Raw genomic sequence first — 20,641 nt, forward strand, 5'->3', positions numbered from 1 at the left:
AAGGAGCGCCTGGGTGGAAAAGCATCATGCAGAGTCGCTGGGCCTGGGAGCTTCACAAGCAGGGGATGGAGCCAATGCGGCGACCCTTTCCACCTGCTGGAGAGATGCGCCCTGTGCGATCGCACAGGTCGCACACCCCAAAGGCCGGCCCTGCTTAGGAGGTTTCCGTATCTATAAGCAGATCTCAAAGCGTCCCCCTGCTTGGACCCCCAGCCATCAGCTGTAATCTATGGGGAAATCTGACAGTAAGTGTTCCATTTCCCTGCAGCGCCTCGACAGGAGAAATAAAGTATTACACAGTGTCCATTCGTATCAATGGGTTGTCTGGACAGGACAGTACAGGTCTGGTCCTCCAGAGCGAGAGACGCTCTTTGTAATCTATCTCCACTCTGGCCAAGAGATGAGAATCTTGAACACAGGACCCCCCTCTATTAACTCAGAATTCACTAATAGGTTGTATGGAAATAGGTTTTCTAAACTGGATAATGAATAAGACAACGAACCTCAGTATTCAAGCATCCTTTTCCACGAATTAATCCATTGTCAGGATCAATACTAAATTTCACATTAGGAATGTCGGGTATCTGATTAACCATATAATAGGTAACTTTAGAATTTAAGGTGTCTTCCTTGTCATTATCTGTTGCCGTGACTTGAAAAACTGGATTATCTGCAAAGAACCAGAAAAAAACATAGAAGTTTTATAGCCCAAATCCTACTAAAGTTCCTGCAGACAAAAATGAAAACTTAATCTTGAATCCACATGTGCACTAACTGATAGTCCTTCTGTCACAAGTTCCGTTCTTAGAACTCATGTCAGCCATCTTAACTCTCATGCAGATAATTTCTCTGTCAACCAGTCACACATCATCCTTCTTCTAGATTTCCCTGGCAGTTAATAAAAGTGAGGAACCCCATCCATCCTCTAATCCCTCTCACTGTAAAGAGACATGCTTGAGTATGTCTGTAGCGTGAACCATGTGGATTCAAAGTATGAAATATCTGGTATCGGTGACCAAGTGTTCTTCTGTCAGAAATGTAACAGACAATCTATTAGCGTCTATAATGTCAGAAGGTTTTGCTTTGTGTTATTTAAACAGGACAAAGTACAAGGAATGCTGGGAAGTTTACATGAATGGTGACATCAGTGAGAGTGGAAGTAGCTAACTTCTCCTCCAAACTAGTTTTCTTAAAAAAAAAAAAATAATCAATATAACTGAAGCCTGGCTATAACTATATGAAAAGGAAGACTGAGGCGTATTTCTATAAAATATATAGATCAGGATCCCTACTTGCTACAACTTACCCAGATTTGCTGTTTCTTTTACCGTAACCTCATACATGGTTTTTTCAAATAGTGGGGCATTGTCATTAAGATCCTTTACTTCAACATTAAAAATAAGTGACTTGTCCACAATGGTCCCAGTTGCTCTGTCTGCAACATCAAAGCAAATCTATACGTAAAAAAAGAAAAATGCAACTATTAATATGGAGAATGTCATCCTGGGCAGGCTGCTATATAATCTATGGGCACAAGCCGGTCACAGTAATTTATAATGGTTTGGTTTAATTGAAAGTCTAATGCAGTGTGTTGGTGCATTACACCGATTGCTTATCTATTTCAATTGGCGCCATGTAGTACTTCGGCAAATCTGTAGTGGAAATTACCTGCCGAGTTGGCCATAGACTTTAGATAGAGGATGCCGGAACGGTCATTTGGCCGACCGCTACTCCTCTCGACGTCCCCATACCCTTCCGCCTCAGCTTAGCCGAGCGTGTATATGTTCTCTATAAGAAGAGGTTAAAAAAAAAATCTGCTGCCAGACCCCATTGGCTGCGGTTTATCACCCTGAGAACAAAAGGAACGGGTGTGTTGAAATTCAACAACCCGAAACATATCCCGTCACGGGAGAGTTGGGACACCCTCATCCACATTAGATGGTTGGCCAATCGCGCAGAAATCGGTGGGTTTGGCCAACAGTCATTTAATGTATATGGTCAACTTAAAGGGAATGTGTCGCTAGAATTTTATTTATTTTTTTCAGTTAAACAATTATTATTTAAGGGATTACACATTATTTTAATTTTTTCACAAGTCAGGAAATATTATAAATTAGATTCTAAATTGTAACATTTCCATGTGCTGGCCACTAGAGGGAGCAGTTCCCAAAATTGCAGCCTGGTCAATGTGGTAAAGCAACCTCATTGCTTAATGCTGCAAATTTGGGGTAGACACACTCGCTCTAGTGTCCTCACACAATCCCCCCCCCCCCCTTATTCTGGCTAGTGCCAGGAGGAGGGGTTTGAATGTCTCTTACACTACATTTTCTGAGCGACTGCACAGTGGTAGGAGGATTAGAACATGATACGAACATAGTACGCACATCATACACGAACATAGTAAGCACATCATACACGAACATAGTACGCACATCATACACGAACATAGTACGCACATCATACACGAACATAAATTACCTGCTCCTGCCGCCTCCGCTGGTCTACTAAAGTTCTTGCCACCTACGCTCCTCTTCCTTGCGCCTTCGCTTCGTTGAACATATGGCCGGAAGCCACGGCCGGAAGTCGTCATCTTACGGTCCGGCAGCGGCTTCCGGTCCACATGAAAATGGCGCCTGATTTCGCTCTACAAACGAGCTTCGTTTTGGTCTGTGTGGGAGCGGTGCATGCGCTGTTCCCACACAGACTGCAAACGCTTCTGAGAAAGGAACGGCTCCCGTTCGCATTCTCTATGGGGTTGTATGTGCCGTATTCCATCTCTGTATGTGTCGTTAATCGACACATGCAGAGATGAAAAAAAAATGGCAGCCGCCATAGAGAAGTAAAAGTAAGAACACAGTAAAAATTAGAAAGTGACAACACAAATAAAGAAAATAAAATGTTACATTATATTAAAAGCAATATAATAAAAAAATAAATTTTTTTTAAAAAAAATCATGACACCTTCCCTTTAAGCTGCCACTTTCTCTGGGAGAAAATACCCGAACCCACATCCCATGATCAGCTTAAAAGGGGTCATTTTAACCGAACTAAGGTTATAGAGAACTTCACGTCACTTTACCCCAGACTGGACATGTGAGGAAACCTGCAATGTTTGTATTCAAGAAATGATTCATATCTCCTGTGTGTGAATATAAAGCAGGTAGATCTGGCAATTCTAGCAATACACACAACATGAGATTGTGCGGAGATAGAAGGCTTCATTGTCTGCTCTCTGACAGGACACTCTATAATGGGACAACGCCTGGGGCCGGTATATCGTGTGACATATAGGAGACTGGGTTTCTCATACTCACAACAAAAAGGGGTGTCTTCTCTCTGTCAATAGCACGGTTCACAAAGACCTGACCGGTGTTATCATTGACCTGGAACAGGCCGATTTCTGGGGGCTCATCCACTCCAGGCCCGCTGATAAGATACCGGATGGAGTAGTTTTCTGACCTGTCATTGAAGAGCTGCAAATATAGACCAATTACAGAGGGATAAAGTGACTGTGTAAGAAAGATAAAACCAAACTAATGACACTGCAGAGGCACCGGACACGTCTGTGTAGGCGGTCATGGTCCCAATGGTTTGGCCAAGATTAAGCAAACATTCCCATTGAAAAATAGTTGCTCTTAAACCACATATAAACCAGCATATTTTGCTATAATCTTTCCTGCATCTTTTCTTGGAACTCTGCATTGTGCTGTTCCTCTGTTATGCTTCCTGGAAATGTATAAATAAATTGACAACTGTGTGTTGCTATTCCCCTTGGTAATAAGGTGTGCCCACACACGGGTGTGTCCCATTGACAAGTAAACACCCAGTTGTCAGTTTATTCATAAATTTCAATGAAGAATAACAGAAGAACGGCACAACTCAGAAGACATGCTTCAGAATTGTTCCCTATGGCGCCATAAGTTCAGTAGAACCATGGGTGTCCAGGTGTCACAGATGTGTCCACCGTTAAAGGGGTTTTCCCATAATCACTTTTTATCACCTATCCACAGGATAGGTGCTAAATATCTGATCGGTGGGGGACCGACCTCCGGGACCCCCACTGATTATGAGAATGGACTTACCTTGCCATTCCTGGGAGCCTCATAGTAATGGAGCGGTAGTGTGCATGCACGACCACCGCTCCATTCATTTCTATGGGGCTGCGGAGCGCTAACTTCTGCAGTCCTATAGAAATTAATGGAGCGGTGGTGGAGCATGCGCAATATCGTTCCATTCCTATGGGGCTCCCAGGAACGGCAAGGTAAGCCCATTCTCATGATCAGTGGAGGTCCCAGCAGTCGGATCCCCACCGATCAGATATTTATTACTAATCTAGTGGATAGGTAATAAATATTGATTATGGGAGAACCCCTTTAAGTTTTCTTGAATTACCTCAAGTTATACAATTTGCCATGATACCAAATTAATACAATCTCGCGACATCCAGTAAAAAAAAAAAAAGTTATATATTTTTTTAACATGGCAGTCTATGGGCGAGTGATGGCTTCTTTTAGTTATCTTTCACAGCCATCCAGTTAAAAAATGTATATGTTAAACATGAAGTCTATGGGTGACAGAGATCCGTCGAAGGTATACGTTTTCTATAGGTTTGACATCTCGTGCCATACATGTCACGATATAATACGGGTTTGGAGACAAGTTAAAGATGTCAAGCCTCATTCAGATTTATACACAGTGATAGGTTCGTCAGGTTACATGAGAATGTGATCTCAGATCCGTCAGGTTCTTACATCTCCAGCATATTTTGGGAAGGGTCCTTGGTCATTTTCTTCTAAGACTATGGTCGTCAGTACCCATCTTCTCTTGGAACGTCGGAGCAGACGGAGGCTGTCTGGCGTATCTACATGCTGCATAGAAAGAATGACAAGTGTGAATATCTACTCATAAGTAAAGGTGTAATTGAAAACAGACCCGTCAGTTGTATAGCCACTTATCTTGCCATGCAGAATAGGAATCTGACAACCATTATGAGGTTTACACTAGATGGAGCAGCTGCAATACAATATACTGAATGTCCAGGGTACTGAACATCATCCGGTAACGGGAAGGTCTATGGGCATTGACTACAGGAGCATGGGGCAGGCGACCTCAGTTGGGCTCTGTTCACACTTTCTTTAGTTCTTTTCCTTAGGTTTCTGTTGCTTTTTGACAGTCAGAATAGCGTAGCATGCTGGAGAGAGAGAGAGCGATAGGAGAGAGCGAGAGAGAGAGAGAGAGACAGGAGAGAGAGAGAGCGATAGGAGAGACAGGAGAGAGCGAGAGCGATAGGAGAGACAGGAGAGAGCGAGAGCGATAGGAGAGATAGGAGAGACAGGAGAGAGAGAGACAGGAGAGAGAGAGAGAGACAGGAGAGAGCGAGAGCGATAGGAGAGACAGGAGAGAGCGAGAGCGATAGCAGAGACAGGAGAGAGCGAGAGCGATAGGAGAGATAGGAGAGACAGGAGAGACAGAGACAGGAGAGAGAGAGAGACAGGAGAGAGAGAGAGAGACAGGAGAGAGAGAGAGAGACAGGAGAGAGAGAGAGAGAGACAGACAGACAGATAGATCTTGCCGTTGTGTTTTCTTAGCCTCCCAGTCACACCCAGCGTCGTGCGTTACTTATTTGCCATGCAGCACGGTACATACCCGCTTTATGCGCCTCTGGAGGGATACGCTTGGCCGCTCTCCCAGGGAAGTGATGACCTGATAATTAAACAGATAATCTAATTAGATATTCATTTTTAATGAATAAAATCCACCACACCTGAATCACACCTGATTTCTCACATACAGATTTAGCCAAGTTTATCTGGACTCTGATAACTTGCTGCAGCGTGATATCGCACAAGAAATGCCACTGAAAAAGTTTGACACTGTATTTAACGTGTTAAAAGTCAAGATAAAGATGGCTACATCTGTAACACTCCAGTCTCCTCCATACGAGGCTCATATTCCCTAGGAAACAGAATAGAAATGATTTCTTCTAAATGAATCTTTTCTTATCACTTGTTGTTATTGCTCCAATTCAGATCCCACAAGGAGTCACAACTTTCCTGAATCTGCCCTCGTTCTATACGATTCATTCATAACCCCTGGGGGTGCCATCATGGCGGCCAAACTGGTTGTGACCCAGATTTTTAAAAAAAAGATATATCAAAAAACAGTAAATGTTGATAAGTTGATGGACGTGGATCACTCAAGAACTTCTATCTAGATCTAGTGGGGACTGTTTTGGGGAGCGAACGCTCTTTAGACAGTAACGAGGCGCAAAAGTGACAATCACACTGCACAATCCCAATCTGCAATCCACGGTGTATGTTTATTGCAGGACAGAATTGCCCTCTAACCCCTTAACGTCATGCCACGTACATATGTGGCAGCCGATAAGGGGAGATATAGAGCGGGCCCAAATTTAATGCTGCTCATCCCAGGGGTTTGAAATCCAGCTTAGCCAATCCTCTCTTGGGGCCCCATTGTAGCCTGGTCCCATAGGCATTAGTGATCAGCAGATAGTCAATATCTATAAGCAGCTTTACCTGTAGCTACATGGAGGGATATGTAGTGGCAACCTATCAGACTCCACGCTTTAAATACAGCAACCTGATTGGTTGTCATAAACAACTGCCCCCTTATCTTTAGCACCAGGTTTGATACATCTCCCCCTGCTGGAGACAATGGACAAGACATATATAATGGTGTGATATGAAGTGATTCTATTCTCCACCCGTATGTACATACTGTATTTACAGGTGAATATAATATATACACTTCTTCTCAGTGATGGAATCACTTAGGAACTTGAGCGCATTTTTGGGTGGCTGAGGCGGACTACACGGTACAGTGCTCAAGGCGAAGGCTTGTACTGTATAAGGGCCCCATGGAGCCCCGTCACCCTTTTAAGTCTGTGCTCCAGACAGAGACATGTCAAGACCCACCCCGTTCATAAATCATAGGTAATAGGCTGGAGAGGATGAAGTTTTCCTACAGAACTATAGAAAACATTAAACCATTCTCTTCATTCCCCTGAGGCAAATTGTTTCTTGAATGTCCCACCTTATTACAAGATTAACCTGGCAGAAGGGTGTTGTGCGCTTGTGATGATCGTCGCCGTAAATCGATCATTATCTCAGCCTCACTTGAAAACTTAATCTGTGTCTTTCAATCACAATCTCAACTCCGCTAAGCCCCATGGTCTTTCCAGTTTACAGGACGGTACTTGTATGGTACAGTATATTCACCTCTAGGATCTTATAGTGGAAGGACTGGTGAAACATAAAACATCTAGATAATTGGGTATAATCCCCACAACAGGAGCCGCCTTTCCCTGGAATCCCACTATGGCTAGGGGTCAACCATGTAACAATGACTGGCGTCGCTGGAAAGACAAGTTTATGAAGGGAGGGGGCTGGGAAGGGGATTCAGACCAGCAACGATCTGCATCTTTGTGAATGACTGATGGAAGCTGAAAGATTTTATTTAATAGAACTCATTTACGAGACGTGCGCTCTACACCATCGTTGACTTGCACAATTTTCTTGACGCGTTTCCATGTGCACGCCTAATTTCCCCATTTTATAGTCATCTGAAATAGCCACATGTTAACATTAAAAGTTATGTATACTCTTTCAACTAATTGCATCGAAAATAAAAATAAAAATCTTGATTAAAAATATCCTTTCGTTTTGTGTATACAGCTCATATGCAGATCTAGGTGTCTCTGACTACAAAAACCTGATGTGTAGTCTGATCCTGTAGTCATGTTTTATTCCACTCACGCTGCCCCATCTTCTACCGTCTGTACTGTCTAGAAGCAGGGGGGGGGGGCAATTGGACCAGAGTAGCATACAACTACAGGATATGACAACACAGGTTTTTTTTGTAGTCTGTTACCATGGAGACACATAGATCAGTTTAGGAACTATATACACAAATAGTAGTATTTTTATTTGTTATGTTTTTTTTCTTAACCAAAGATGCTTACTTTTTAATTTTTGATGCATTGGAGCAATAACATATGATTGTCAAGTGCACAATATAAATCTATTGCTCTATGTTATCAACCAATTCATACTTGGAAGCGACTGACTATAGTGTTCTTAATGGAATTGCTCATAAAAATATCCCATACATTGTCTGCCCCCATGATCACTAGTTTAGCTCACAGAGGGTTAACTTGGAAGTCCTGAGCTCTCTACCTAACCACCAATTACTATTTGGTGATTTTAAAACAGGGGCGGGGCTGTGACAACTAGTCTCACTCCCTTGAAAAAAAAAAGAGTAGTTCAATAAGCACATTAGACGAATGGCCAAAAAGAGTTTGAAAGAATTACCAAGGCAAATAAAAAATAAATTAACCAACCAATAGTGAGTCATGCATTTAGAGTAGAGTTACCCTTCAAGGGGAACTCCCGAATTCTGTCCAGTGGTGCAATTATCATGCGGAGTAGCGATAAAGGGTGTAGAGCAGCTGTACCAGGTCCCTGGTGCCTAAGGGGGCCCAAAAGGCCTCTCTGTCAGAAGAATGCACTAGTATTATAAATGGCACATGGTAGGTGGGGGCCCAGATTTGGCATTGGGACCCATGAACGTCAACTGCTCCAAATCTGTCCCCAGGTTGTGTGTGGTGTTGCAATCCTCATCACTGGTATTGCAGCTCAGCTCCAGACACAACCCATGGACCGGTGTGGCGCTGTTTTTGTAATGAAGCACTCATGTTTTTCTAATTGTGTACAACCACTTTAAATACATTGTCTAAATTTAGTAACAGGACCAGCAATTTTGGAAAACTGCCTATGTCAATAAGTGAGAAGTCAACTCACTGAAACATAACTGTAAGCCGATTTCAATGCCAATATTTACATATGGATGGGCAAAATCAAACAGATTCCATCACGAACATGTAGAATAGAAGTGATTAAAGGAGAAACTCCAGTCCTGTTCTCGAAATTCTGGAGCGCCAAAAAGCTGCGCTTATCGTCTTCATCAACCTTAATTTACAAGTCATACATTTTTTTATTTTATCTATCAATCCGACAGGTACATAAAGATGAATAAACAGCACAGTGCTTGTAAACTCCTCTGCAAAAGATACAGAGACGAAGCCGAGATGAGTGCGAAACGCGTCAACATGTCCTTCAAAGTGATCTGCACTACTGCCCTGTGTACATGGGAACAGATAACTCCATTGTTTTATATGTCTGATATTGTATCTATAAATTCATGCACACAACCAACTTGTCTGAATGCGGCCTTACATATTACACATGTGAATACCAGTTATAACCAGTGGGTTCAGCTATTTCAGTCGCACCATTGCTAAGTTACATACGGATGCGTCCTACTCTACCTTTCCTCTTATCTCAACATATCCTGAGATGTGTGGCGCGAGATGACTAGCTTTGAAAAAACAAATGATTTTGCGATACTCTATCACGAGATGTCTATACTATAGGTCTCTTTATGTTGCCACCCATTGACGGTGATGGGATTTGCTAGCATGCCGTGATATTGTAATGAATTTGTTTCATGAGAAATTGTACTCCTTAAAAAAATTCAAGAATTGGTATGGATGGACACGTCTGTAAAATCAAATGTACTACCATGCAATCTAAATGGGCCAATGGTAGAATGAGTTGTACCATAGCGCTTAGCCATAGGTTTCCACCTTTCAAAAAGTTGCATATCTGGCATGATAGAGCTGCCTGATCAACAATTCACCTGTGGAGGAGTAGAATGGAACAGGAAGCAGTAAGCTTTGGCTGGAGGGGTGTAAAGCACGCCCCCATGGGGTTTTGCTAAGTTTTTTTTAAATATATGGGGCATTGGGCCTAGCCATGCAATTCCCAGGGGGCTTTTGGCCCGAATGATAAAGAGCTTATTTAATATTGCCAAACAATGCTTAAAGAGGTTTTCTGGTTCGTTAAAATTAATGGTCTATTCTTAGATTGGTGGAGGTCAAACTCTAGGAACCCCCCCAGCTGCTAGAAGGGGCCAAGGTGCAGTTATTAGAGCGTCTCTCTGTGCCCGAAGTCCGTTCCGGCGAGAAAGTACAACTGGAGGGATTATTTGAATAATACTAGTATACAATGCCCAAATAATGCTGCCACTTAGTGCACCAATAATACAGTCATACAATTCTCAAGTAATACAATATTAATTCCATATAGTGCACAAATACCTTCATGAAGTGTACAAATACCACCATATAGTAACAAAATAATACCTCTATGCAGTACCCAAATAATACAACCCTGGAGTACCCAAATAATAGCATCATTGAGAAGTGAGAAAGTCTTGACAACAGAGTAAGAGGACACTGTGAGATATTATCACGCACACGATAGGGGGTCTATACCTATGCTATAGCTGCCGTAGCTGCAGGGACATAACTAGGAAGCACTGGGCCCCATAGCAAACTTTTGACTCCCCTGTGTGCTACACAAAGCCCCCTTGGTAGATAGTGCTCCCCTGTAGACAGTGCCATACAGTCACCCTCTGTAGACAGTGCCATACAGCCACCCCCTGTAGACAGTGCCATACAGCCACCCCCTGTAGACAGTGCCATACAGCCACCCCCTGTAGACAGTGCCATACAGCCACCCCCTGTAGACAATACCATACAACCCCCTCATGTAGACAGTGCTCCCACTTGTAGATAGGGCCATACATCCCCCTGTAAATAGCGCCATATATCAACCCCCCCAAACAAATAAAAACATTTATACTTTCCTAGGCCCCATTCCCACGACGAACGGAGCTACTCCTCAACACCAACGGGATCCTTGCGTAGGCCGGAGTGGTCAAGTGAGGTCATCACGCTGGCCTGCGCAGAAATCCCTGCACCTGAATCGCTGCAGGCCGAACGTGGCCTGTAGCCCATGGCAGAGCAGGGAGATACTACCCTGCCGTAGTGTTCAATAGTATCTGCGTCCTAAGGATGCAAATACTATTGAATGTGGCGTCGCTACCGCTGTAGCAGCCATAGCGGCTGCTAGCGGAGCCACCGGCATGGGGGGGGGGGAGGCCAGTGCCAGCGGGCAGCACGAGCCCCCTCATGCCACGGGCCGCTATAGCGGTAGTTACGCCACTGCGTAGCTGCATAAGCCAAACAGAAGTGGACAGCTGGTTACAGGACACAATACATGAACTGATCACATGTCTAGAATGAGAGAATAATAAAACATGTAGACATGTAAAAGAATACAAAATCGAAATAATATTGAAATATTCAGCCACAAAAAAGAAAGATAAAAGTACACAGGGCAGCAAGTTCCTCACAGATCACGACCTTGTAAATGTACTATTACAAACAAAAAGTACAGACAAGATACAAAAGTACAGAATTTAACCCTTCCATGACATTTTCAGACCCCCCCCCCCCCCATACAGAGCCCAAATAAACCTCAAATAAAAATCATCAATGTAACACCTTCATATACAGATTGTTAGTGGCTCTCCGCTCTGGTTAATAGGGGTGTTCTGAGCAGTGGACCCCCCCCGTCTATGACATCCATATGCCAAAAAATAGCCACGATAGTCCCAATGGGAAAATCCAAAAAGTTGCCATTGGCGGATACATTTATTTTTGGTTTTTAGAATGTTATTTTGTTTATTTTAGCATTAAAGGGATTTTTTGGGACTGTAATATCGATGGTCTATATATAATCTGTTTATTCTCTCTCGTAATGAGTCAATGTGGTCGCACCAGAGTCGCAAGAAGTCCAGTCGGTTTCTAACCCTCGTGAATGTTTTATCGCAGTAACTTGCGGGTGGTTTATCGTCCACTCTCACTTTTATAATGCAGACAGCGCAGCGCGGCCATCTTTGGCCGTACGACTTTTATCGCGACCAAAGTCGCCATATGTAACCCAAGCCTAAATGGCTGTAGGATCAGGCGCTGAGTGCAGACACAGCATGTACTTCACTTTATTGCTCCAGGGAGGCAACCATCTCCTTGTAACCAGATCCCATGGAAAGGTGTCAGCTGTTTAGTGACGTCTCTATTCAGTCATTTATGACTTCCACCTTCCCGTCTTTATCACTTCTATTGTTTCTGTGAACATTCAACTGTGAAACCCCAGACACTAAGGGCTTATACAAACGTGTTAATCGTTCGTGTGATGGACGTTTTGTTTTTTTATGGCTGTCACGCGACTGCATGTATTATGGGGCTGTTCACATGGCCGTTCTTTTAATGGGCCGTGTGAAGGACCCGTGAAAAAATAGTACATGTCCTATTTTTGTACGTTTTCACAGATACCTGAATAGACTCAAGTCTATGACAGATCGGTGAAAACGGTCCCGCATGGGTGCAACTCGGCCATGAAAAACACCACATGACGCACAGCGAAGACCAAAACAATGATAAGATTTACATGTTCTGGAAATGCTGCAAAGTGGTCATGGTGGATAGGGGCCCCACTATTTGTTTCACCCCTGGTGTGAGATATATATATATTTTACACATACATACTAATCCTTCTCAATGGATAAGAATATCAAAATCGAAATTTATTTCAGTAATTCAATTCAAAAAGTGAAACTCATATATTCTATAGATTAATTACACACAGAGGGATCTATTTCCAGCATTGTTTTCTTGTAATGTTGATGATTATCGGTAACAGTTAATGAAAACCCCAAATTTAGTCTCTCAGAAAATTAGAATATTACATAAGCCCAATTTCAAAAATAATTTTTAATAGCGAAATGTTGTCCTACTGAAAAGTCTGTCAGGTATCTGCCCTCAATACTTGGTCGGGGCTCCGATTCTGCATGAATTACTGCATCAATGTGGCGTGGCATGGAGGTGATCAGCCAGTGGCACTGCTGAGGTGTTATCAATGTGGCGTGGCATGAAGGCGATCAGCCTGTGGCACTGCTGAGGGGTTATCAATGCAGCGTGGCATGGAGGTGATCAGCCTGTGGCACTGCTGAGGTGTTATCAATGCGGCGTGGCATGGAGATGATCAGCCTGTGGCACTGCTGAGGGTTTATCAATGCAGCGTGGCATGGAGGCGATCAGCCTGTGGCACTGCTGAGGTGTTATCCATGCGGCGTGGCATAGGGACGATCAGCCTGTGGCACTGCTGAGGTGGTATGGAAGCCCAGGTTGCTTCATCACGGACTGTGGAAACTTCAAAGTAAATTTTGCATTCAATTTGGAAATCTCGGTCCCAGAGTCTGGAGGAAGAAGGGAGAGGCGTCAATCCAAGTTGCTTGCGGTCCAGTGTGAAGTTTCCACAGTCAGTGATGGTTTCAAGTCCATGTTTATCTATGATGGTCATTAGCAAGGAATGAACGTTCTGATTCAGGTATGAACTAAAATGGATTCAGGATGTAAAGTGAATGTCTAGACTAGAACATGATTTAATTTTGTTTGTAAGTCTAAAAATGTCCAAAAATCTTCATTGACTAATTCATCTTTATAGCAGTCTACCTGCTTAGCCACAGAGCTAAATAAAAAAAATTCTGACTGCCTTGAGCCACCACTAGGGGGAGCTTAGGAGTTTACTGAATACTGTTTATACATTGAACTCAATAATAAAACCGTTGCATGTATACTGCATGTTATCATTTAACTCTATGGTTGTGGATCCGAATTTCAGATTCGGCGAATTCCGAAAACGTTGGGGTTTGAGGCGATGAATCGTGGCAACAATAGAAAAAGGATCATTTGACCTCGGACGGGCTTCCTCATAATGCCTTGCCGAATACAGACGCCATACAGGCTGCTCTCTGAAGATATTACCGTGTGAGAAGGATGGGAAGTAGCATGGGCGGTGGCAATAACGGACGAACGGTGCACACAAAAACAACAATACGGCCGATAAATGGGAGCGTGATTGTAGTAGGAACGTGAGGTTCATTTTTAGAACATTTTAGCCGTGTGTTATAACTCCCTGTAATATCCCCTGAGGCACAAATTCATAGAATACTTTTGGCTGAGCCTACGTTGGTAAAAATACTCAATTTCTATCTGAGCAAAAACATTTGTTGGGCTTATTTGAATTTTCAGTGGTAAGGATCACCTCAGTGACGGTCTTATTTGATTTACGACTATGTCCTCAGGGTCTGACATTACCGGATCTATTTACATAGAAGGAGAATGCTTTTCAAGCTGGTTACTGGACGACCATGTGCCCCCGACCTGCTGCTTGCAGTAACTTTTCATTGTGTCCTATGGAGTCAAGTTACACAAGTAACCGCTGAGCAGAATGTAACACTTTGACAGAAACAATGATTTTTTTAATACTTTTTTGTTATATTCTGCTATTATGGCTCCTTGCAGTGAGCATGCTCAGAACCAGTGTCTGTTGACCCCCAACCAAGTGTCAGCCAAGGTATCTGTGCGGCCGTATCCACGGCTAACAAGTAGTATAAGCCGCGTTAAAAATGGTGTCCAAGTCTATCCCTCCCCTTACTTAAACATTGACGTTATGAAATCTGTGTATTAAGCTTATTATTTGCTATGAGGTTTTGTCTGCATTGTATTCTTCTAAGGTGTGTCTCCTCATGGAAGAGGCACGTTATTGCATGCAAAATTTTGTAAAGTTGTCCATATACAAGCCCCGTTCGCTGTCAGGTCCCATTCTCCGCACATATGGGGTCCGATGGAACAAGCCACGACTCTATTTCCGTCTGATTCATAGGGAATCCGACCAAAAATATCTCCACATTACAAATATATACCCGGAGAAATGAGTCAGTTTGCTGCCATAATCCTGTATATAAATACCCTGGCCAAGGCGGAGTGGCTTATTGGCGCTCCCCTGGCACATACTCCTGGCTACACCGCTAGCTAGACTGGTAGCATGGCTTTCCACCACCTGGGGCAAGGATTCAGTTTTCTCCCCTAGCCCTGTAACTACAAACCCTGGCCAGAGAGTGTGCCTTCTTTGTGCGCCTACCCCTGGGCATTTGGCCCGCCAAACCCAGTTACCCCTCCAGCTATGCCTCTGATTTTTAGGAAGCGGAGCTGCATGCTTACCCCTCCTCACATAAACTTACATAGGGTATAATACGATTTAGTGTTCCTCCATTCCTGTTACTGTGATGGTTTCAGGAGGGACCTCCGAAAAAACAATTCTCATTCATAAAAACGGCAGTAAAAACCCACATTTTATTGCCAATATACATGCAGTTTTTAGAACTGTTCCGAAAGGTTGCGCAAGTCGCCGACACACCGAGGAAATAGCACGCGACGGTTGTATCATTTTCATTTACACAAATTAACCAGACAAGCATCATCAAACACACTGAATTGTCGCGGGGGTAGATTTTGGAGAAACTCACCTAAACGTCACCGCAGAAAGGAGAAATTACCTAAGGCGCTTGTCCACACACAACGGAATTGCTGCAGAAAATTTCTGCAGCAATTCCGTTGAAAGTCAAAGGCTTTCCGCTGCCGCAAAAATGCTCCATTTCCTGCGTTTTTTGCAGCAGAGAATGGTTCGTAAATTGCTGCGTTTTCCCCAGTGTTAGGAGATGGTGACATCGTCTCTGAAAAATGCAGCAATTCAGCGCACTTTCCGCAGCAGGAATTGACGCGCTGCTGTCCGAAAAATACGCACCGCAGCTCAATTTCGGCTTGGAAATTTTATGCAGCGTGTGGATGAGATTTGTTAAATCTCATCCACTATGCTGCTACTGTATTCTACTGTGCTTTTTTGTGGAAAAAACCGCAGCAATTCCGTTACGTGTGGACGAGCCCTTATTCACACACTGCAGTTTTGGTGCAGTTTTCTTATGCCGTTTTTGAAGCCACAATGAAGAGTGGATCCTACAGGGAGGGGGAAGTATAAAGAAAAGATTTTACTGCTCTTTTTTTTTTTTTCAATTCACTCCTGGTTGTGGCTTCAAAAACGACACAAAAAAAACTGCACTGTGTGAATATATCCCTGTAGACATTATAGTTCTGTTGTTGTGACAAGCTCATATAATCCACCACAGCTCTATAAACTCAATAAATTATATTGTTGCTTGGGGTAATTATTTCCACAAGGGAGGAACAGAACTTAATTTGTTTCTCAAGTGTGAACTATTATAAAGTGATGACAGCTCGAGGGTATAGACTTTGTCACTACTAACCCTGGCATTCTGTACACAAGTCAGAAAACGTCAAGGTCGTGATGAAGGGGCGGTCAAAAAAATATAGCAGGCCAGCTATTATCACTCTAGACTAGCAATAATTTTTTTAAATGCATCTAATAAACAAATTACCGTATTGTGGATGTTGCTCCTATGCGGACCTATGTGTCTCCATGGTTACAGACTACAACTAAAAGCTGTGAAGTCTGATTCTGCAGTCACGTGTTACTCCACTCCCTATGCCCTCCTCGTCCACTGTCTATAGGATAACAAGAAGCGGCGTGGAGTAACACATGACTACAAGATCAGACTACACAGTTTGTTGTCTGTAACCATGGAGACACAGTTCCACATCAAAACTTTCGACACAAAACGATAACGTTTATTTATTGCTAGATGCCAGAGCAATAAAAAATGTAACGTTAAGGTCCACATACCCTTTAAGATGCCATAGGTGGGAAGATCTGCCCAGTTGTTCATATATTTCCTCTATTCCTGCACAGGTACGTACTTGTCTGATTAAACGCTTCAATTGTAGCCCAGTAATGTCACCAGTAAAGTCCTATGCCAGTCCTAACTAGTGGAACCAGTTTCCATTGGAAAGAGCTCATCTTTTGATCAGATAAGGGGTAATGCACAGAACTGTACTACGTTGCCATACAACCTCCGAGTTCCATAGACTTCTATGGGACACTATTAGGCTACGTTCACACAGGGCGGAAAAAAACACACCAAATTTGATGTGCAGTTTTTTTCCTGGAATGTCCGCTGCAGCCTGTGATTGGCTGTAGCGATCACATGGGATGAAACGTCATCCCAGGAGGCCGGCCTGGACGAAGAAGCACAGAATTCTGGGTAAGTATAAAAAAATTATTTCCTGAGTTGCGATTTTTGCGGCGGAATCTCAGCTTTGCCGCCGCAAAAATAGCAACAGCTGCTATTTGTTGCAGGATTTACCTCCCGGTTGAATTCAATGGGAAAAACCCGCAACACAAAAGAAGCGTTTATACAAAAACAATTAACATGCTGCGGGTTAATAAAAAAACGTTCCGCAGGTCAATTTCTGAGCGTTTTTTCCCCTGCTTCTTATTTACGCAGCGTGTAGAGGAGATTTGTACAAATCTCATCCACTTTGCTGCTTCTGTATTATGCCGGTGATTATGCACAACAAAATCCGTTGCAGACAATCCGCAGTATTTACGCTACGTGTAAACTTACCCCTACACCTCCGATTTCATAGAGAGGTACATTGAGGTTTTTCGCTGTTGGATTCTTTATAAATTACGGCATAGTCCATTGGATACTGCATTACGGAGCGTTGCTTCTAGGGGAGAATAATAGGTAACACGGAGCAAAGCCGCATACAGAGTGCCCATGTCTCCGTATAATTCACTGATCAATCAATGCCCAACATAAATGATAAAAATATTAAAAAGTACAAAGAAAATACATCAATTTGGAAGAACTTTTAGAAGAAGAAGCTGCATTCTATTCAACAGGTTACAAAAATGTGTTAGTTTCGTGACCGAAAAAATCCATAGCCATATGTCTGGCCATAATACGACGGCATACTTGTTATTTTATGTATAGAATAGAAGAGTAGACTATTATGTGCCATTCTACACAAAGGGATACAGTGTAAAAAAAAAAAAAAAAAAATGCACAATTTACTTTTTTTTACTATCAGAGCCTATGGGTGACGGATGCCACTATAGGCATGCAGTGGAATACATCGTGGGCTTTCGGTAGAGGTATAGGTTGGAAAATCGTTCCAAAGTATATACATGTAAAGTATTCAGTCATTAGGTTGAAGCCAATTTTAGGGAAAGATTCCTTCCCTACTCCAAATCTATCAATCAGAATAAATCCCTGGAGTAATCTAGTGCCCATAACCTGTAATATCATACTCAAGAAAGGCATCCAGGACCCTTTTAAACTCTAGTGAACTCGCCATAATAATTTCCTGGCAGAATGTTCCATAGTGTGAGACTTCCATGGTGTGACTGCTCTTACAGTAGAAAGTTCTATAGTGTGACTGCTCTTACAGTAGAGACTTCCAGTGTGACTGCTCTTACAGTAGAGACTTCGATAGTGTGACTGCTTTTACAGTAGAGACTTCGATAGTGTGACTGCTTTTACAGTAGAGACTTCGATAGTGTGACTGCTTTTACAGTAGAGACTTCGATAGTGTGACTGCTTTTACAGTAGAGACTTCGATAGTGTGACTGCTCTTACAGTAGAGACTTCCAGTGTGACTGCTCTTACAGTAGAGACTTCCAGTGTGACTGCTCTTACAGTAGAAACTTCCATAGTGTGACTGCTCTTACTGTAGAGAATTCCCTTCTTTGTTGGTGTAGAAAGTTCCATAGTGACTGCTCTTACAGCAGAGACTTCCATGGTGTGACTGCTCTTACAGTAGAAAGTTCTATAGTGTGACTGCTCTTACAGTAGAGACTTTGATAGTGTGACTGCTTTTACAGTAGAGACCTCGATAGTGTGACTGCTCTTACATTAGAAAGTTCCATAGTGTGACAACTTCCAGTAGAGAATCCTCTTCTATGTTTGTGTAGAATCCTTCTTTCCTCTAGACGTAGTGGTCTCCCCATCGGAAAGCCGAGCGAGCTGTGAACAGACTCAGACTGTCTATTGAGTCTGTACACTGCTCCGAGGAAAGCCGATCAGAAACGCAGCGGCACAGTGCTCACAAGAGCACTTCTGCCACTTCGTTTTAGCGATCTGTAGGGGTCTTAGAAGTTCTGATCGGTGGAGGTCTGAGAACTGACATGTCACTTTGCAGCATTGTACCTAATCCAACAAATAATCAGTAATTTGATTTCACAGCCGCACACGTAAGATCATGGAGATAAGAAGTTTCAAAAACTGCAATTCATAAGAATATCAAACAAGCTTTCAAGTTATGTTACGATAAGAAGTTATATTAAGCTCCGAGCAGGTGGATGGTTTTCATATGGGTGGCCGGCAGGTAAAGTGCGGCAGCCAGAACTTGTAGTTGTCACAGATATCACTGATGCTTCAGCAGTGGCCATCACGACAGCTACAGTATATCTGTGGACACAGTACACTACCCACAGAGTGTAGATTGTATACATATATATTGTGTAGCCTCTTTCTGCAGAGTATTCCAGTCATACGTAGTCTTCCTTAGGGCTCATTCACACTTGCATTTTACGGATTTGTATTATTTCATTCTTCATTGAAAAAAAATGTTGAAATATATGTCAATGGTTTTATTCACCTTTCCAATTTTACAGTGCTTGCTTTTTTTTTTTTTAATCCGCAGCATGTTCCAACAGATCCGCAAGGGTATAGTTTTTAGCTCATAGAAGTCAATGGGTATTGAAAACATGATTACAGTACGGGACAGTTGTCCTGCAGAGAGGCAGGGACTCCTAGCATCGTACATAACTATGACGCTAGGAGCCCGGCTCCCTGCACTGAGTTCGGTCCGGGACTTCCGGCCGAAATACGTCCGTCCATTACGGACGTTAATGTGCTCGTGTGAACCCAGCCTAAGGAACAAAAACGGAACAAACTGTAAAAGAAAAAAAAAAAAGTTCCTTATTACGTATCTGTATTTGATTCATATTTTCATACGCAAGTGTGAATGAGCTCTCAGGGTTATGTTCACATTTGGAGAGTGTTTCTGCCACAGTTTTTGCAAAGTTCTCACATGGGAGCACAGCAATTTATACATGGATGTAATCATGGGTAGAGGTAGTTAAGTAAAAAAAATTCTCAAGCGGATATCCGCAAACCCTAAAACTTTAATCGTCCACTTGGGGTTCTGCGCTATTCTCGTAAGAAAAAATACCAGATAGTAGGTGAAACCTCTTAAATGTGAACAGAGCCTGACTATTCTAATGTCCTGAAATTTGGGACAATGATCACATCTTCAAGAGATTTTCCAGTCTATTAACACGCCTAACGTCGCCTATGCACAAAATATCCTAAACTATCAGTGGGTTAAAAGTAATTTGCGAGGATCTAATGAACATTAGAAAACAATGTTGCAAAAAAAATTACGTGAACCCTTTGTAATGAACTGGATTTTTGCATTGATTACAGATAAAATGTGGTCCAATCTAACAAAACAATTGTACTGGACATGTCTTTTATTGAGCACCTTGAGTCAACATCCACAGTCCAGGGAGATAAAGTACGTGAACCTCTGTGTTAATGACTTCTCCATGAGTTAAAAGGTGTTTAAATTAGATAATAAAGGCACACAGAGCCTGGTTACTGACAAATCTGTTCTTTTCAAGGAAGATTGGTTTCTGACAACCATGTCTCGAGGCAAACCACTTTCAGAAGACCTCAGAAGTTGTGTTCTAGAGACGCATGAAGCTGGAAAAGGCTAGAAAAGAATTGCTAAGGACCTGGGTGTACATCATTTAGACAAATTGTCCACAAATGAAGAAATTTCAGGACTTTCTACTCTCCCTAGAAATGGGCGTCCTGTTAATATCACTCCAAGAGAACAACGAATAATTCTGAAAAACGTGAGAAAGTAGCCAAAAGATAACAGCAAATG

The 20,641-nt window shown here is 42.7% G+C and overlaps 1 protein-coding gene across 1 annotated transcript in view; it reads right to left on the reverse strand.

Moving 5' to 3' along the window:
• LOC142666822 (cadherin-like protein 26) overlaps positions 1-20,641 on the reverse strand; it is a 46,655-nt gene that overhangs the window by 20,973 nt on the left and 5,041 nt on the right. Inside the window, exons 2-6 of the mRNA XM_075847037.1 lie at positions 5,647-5,703; positions 4,752-4,868; positions 3,315-3,473; positions 1,307-1,454; positions 504-670 (exon numbers count right to left, since the gene is read on the reverse strand). Coding sequence (XP_075703152.1) covers positions 504-670; positions 1,307-1,454; positions 3,315-3,473; positions 4,752-4,868; positions 5,647-5,703 — 648 coding nt within the window. The remainder of the gene's footprint in view (positions 1-503; positions 671-1,306; positions 1,455-3,314; positions 3,474-4,751; positions 4,869-5,646; positions 5,704-20,641) is intronic.

This window comes from Rhinoderma darwinii, chromosome 13 (genome assembly GCF_050947455.1).
Source record: "Rhinoderma darwinii isolate aRhiDar2 chromosome 13, aRhiDar2.hap1, whole genome shotgun sequence".
Taxonomy (NCBI): domain Eukaryota; kingdom Metazoa; phylum Chordata; class Amphibia; order Anura; family Rhinodermatidae; genus Rhinoderma; species Rhinoderma darwinii.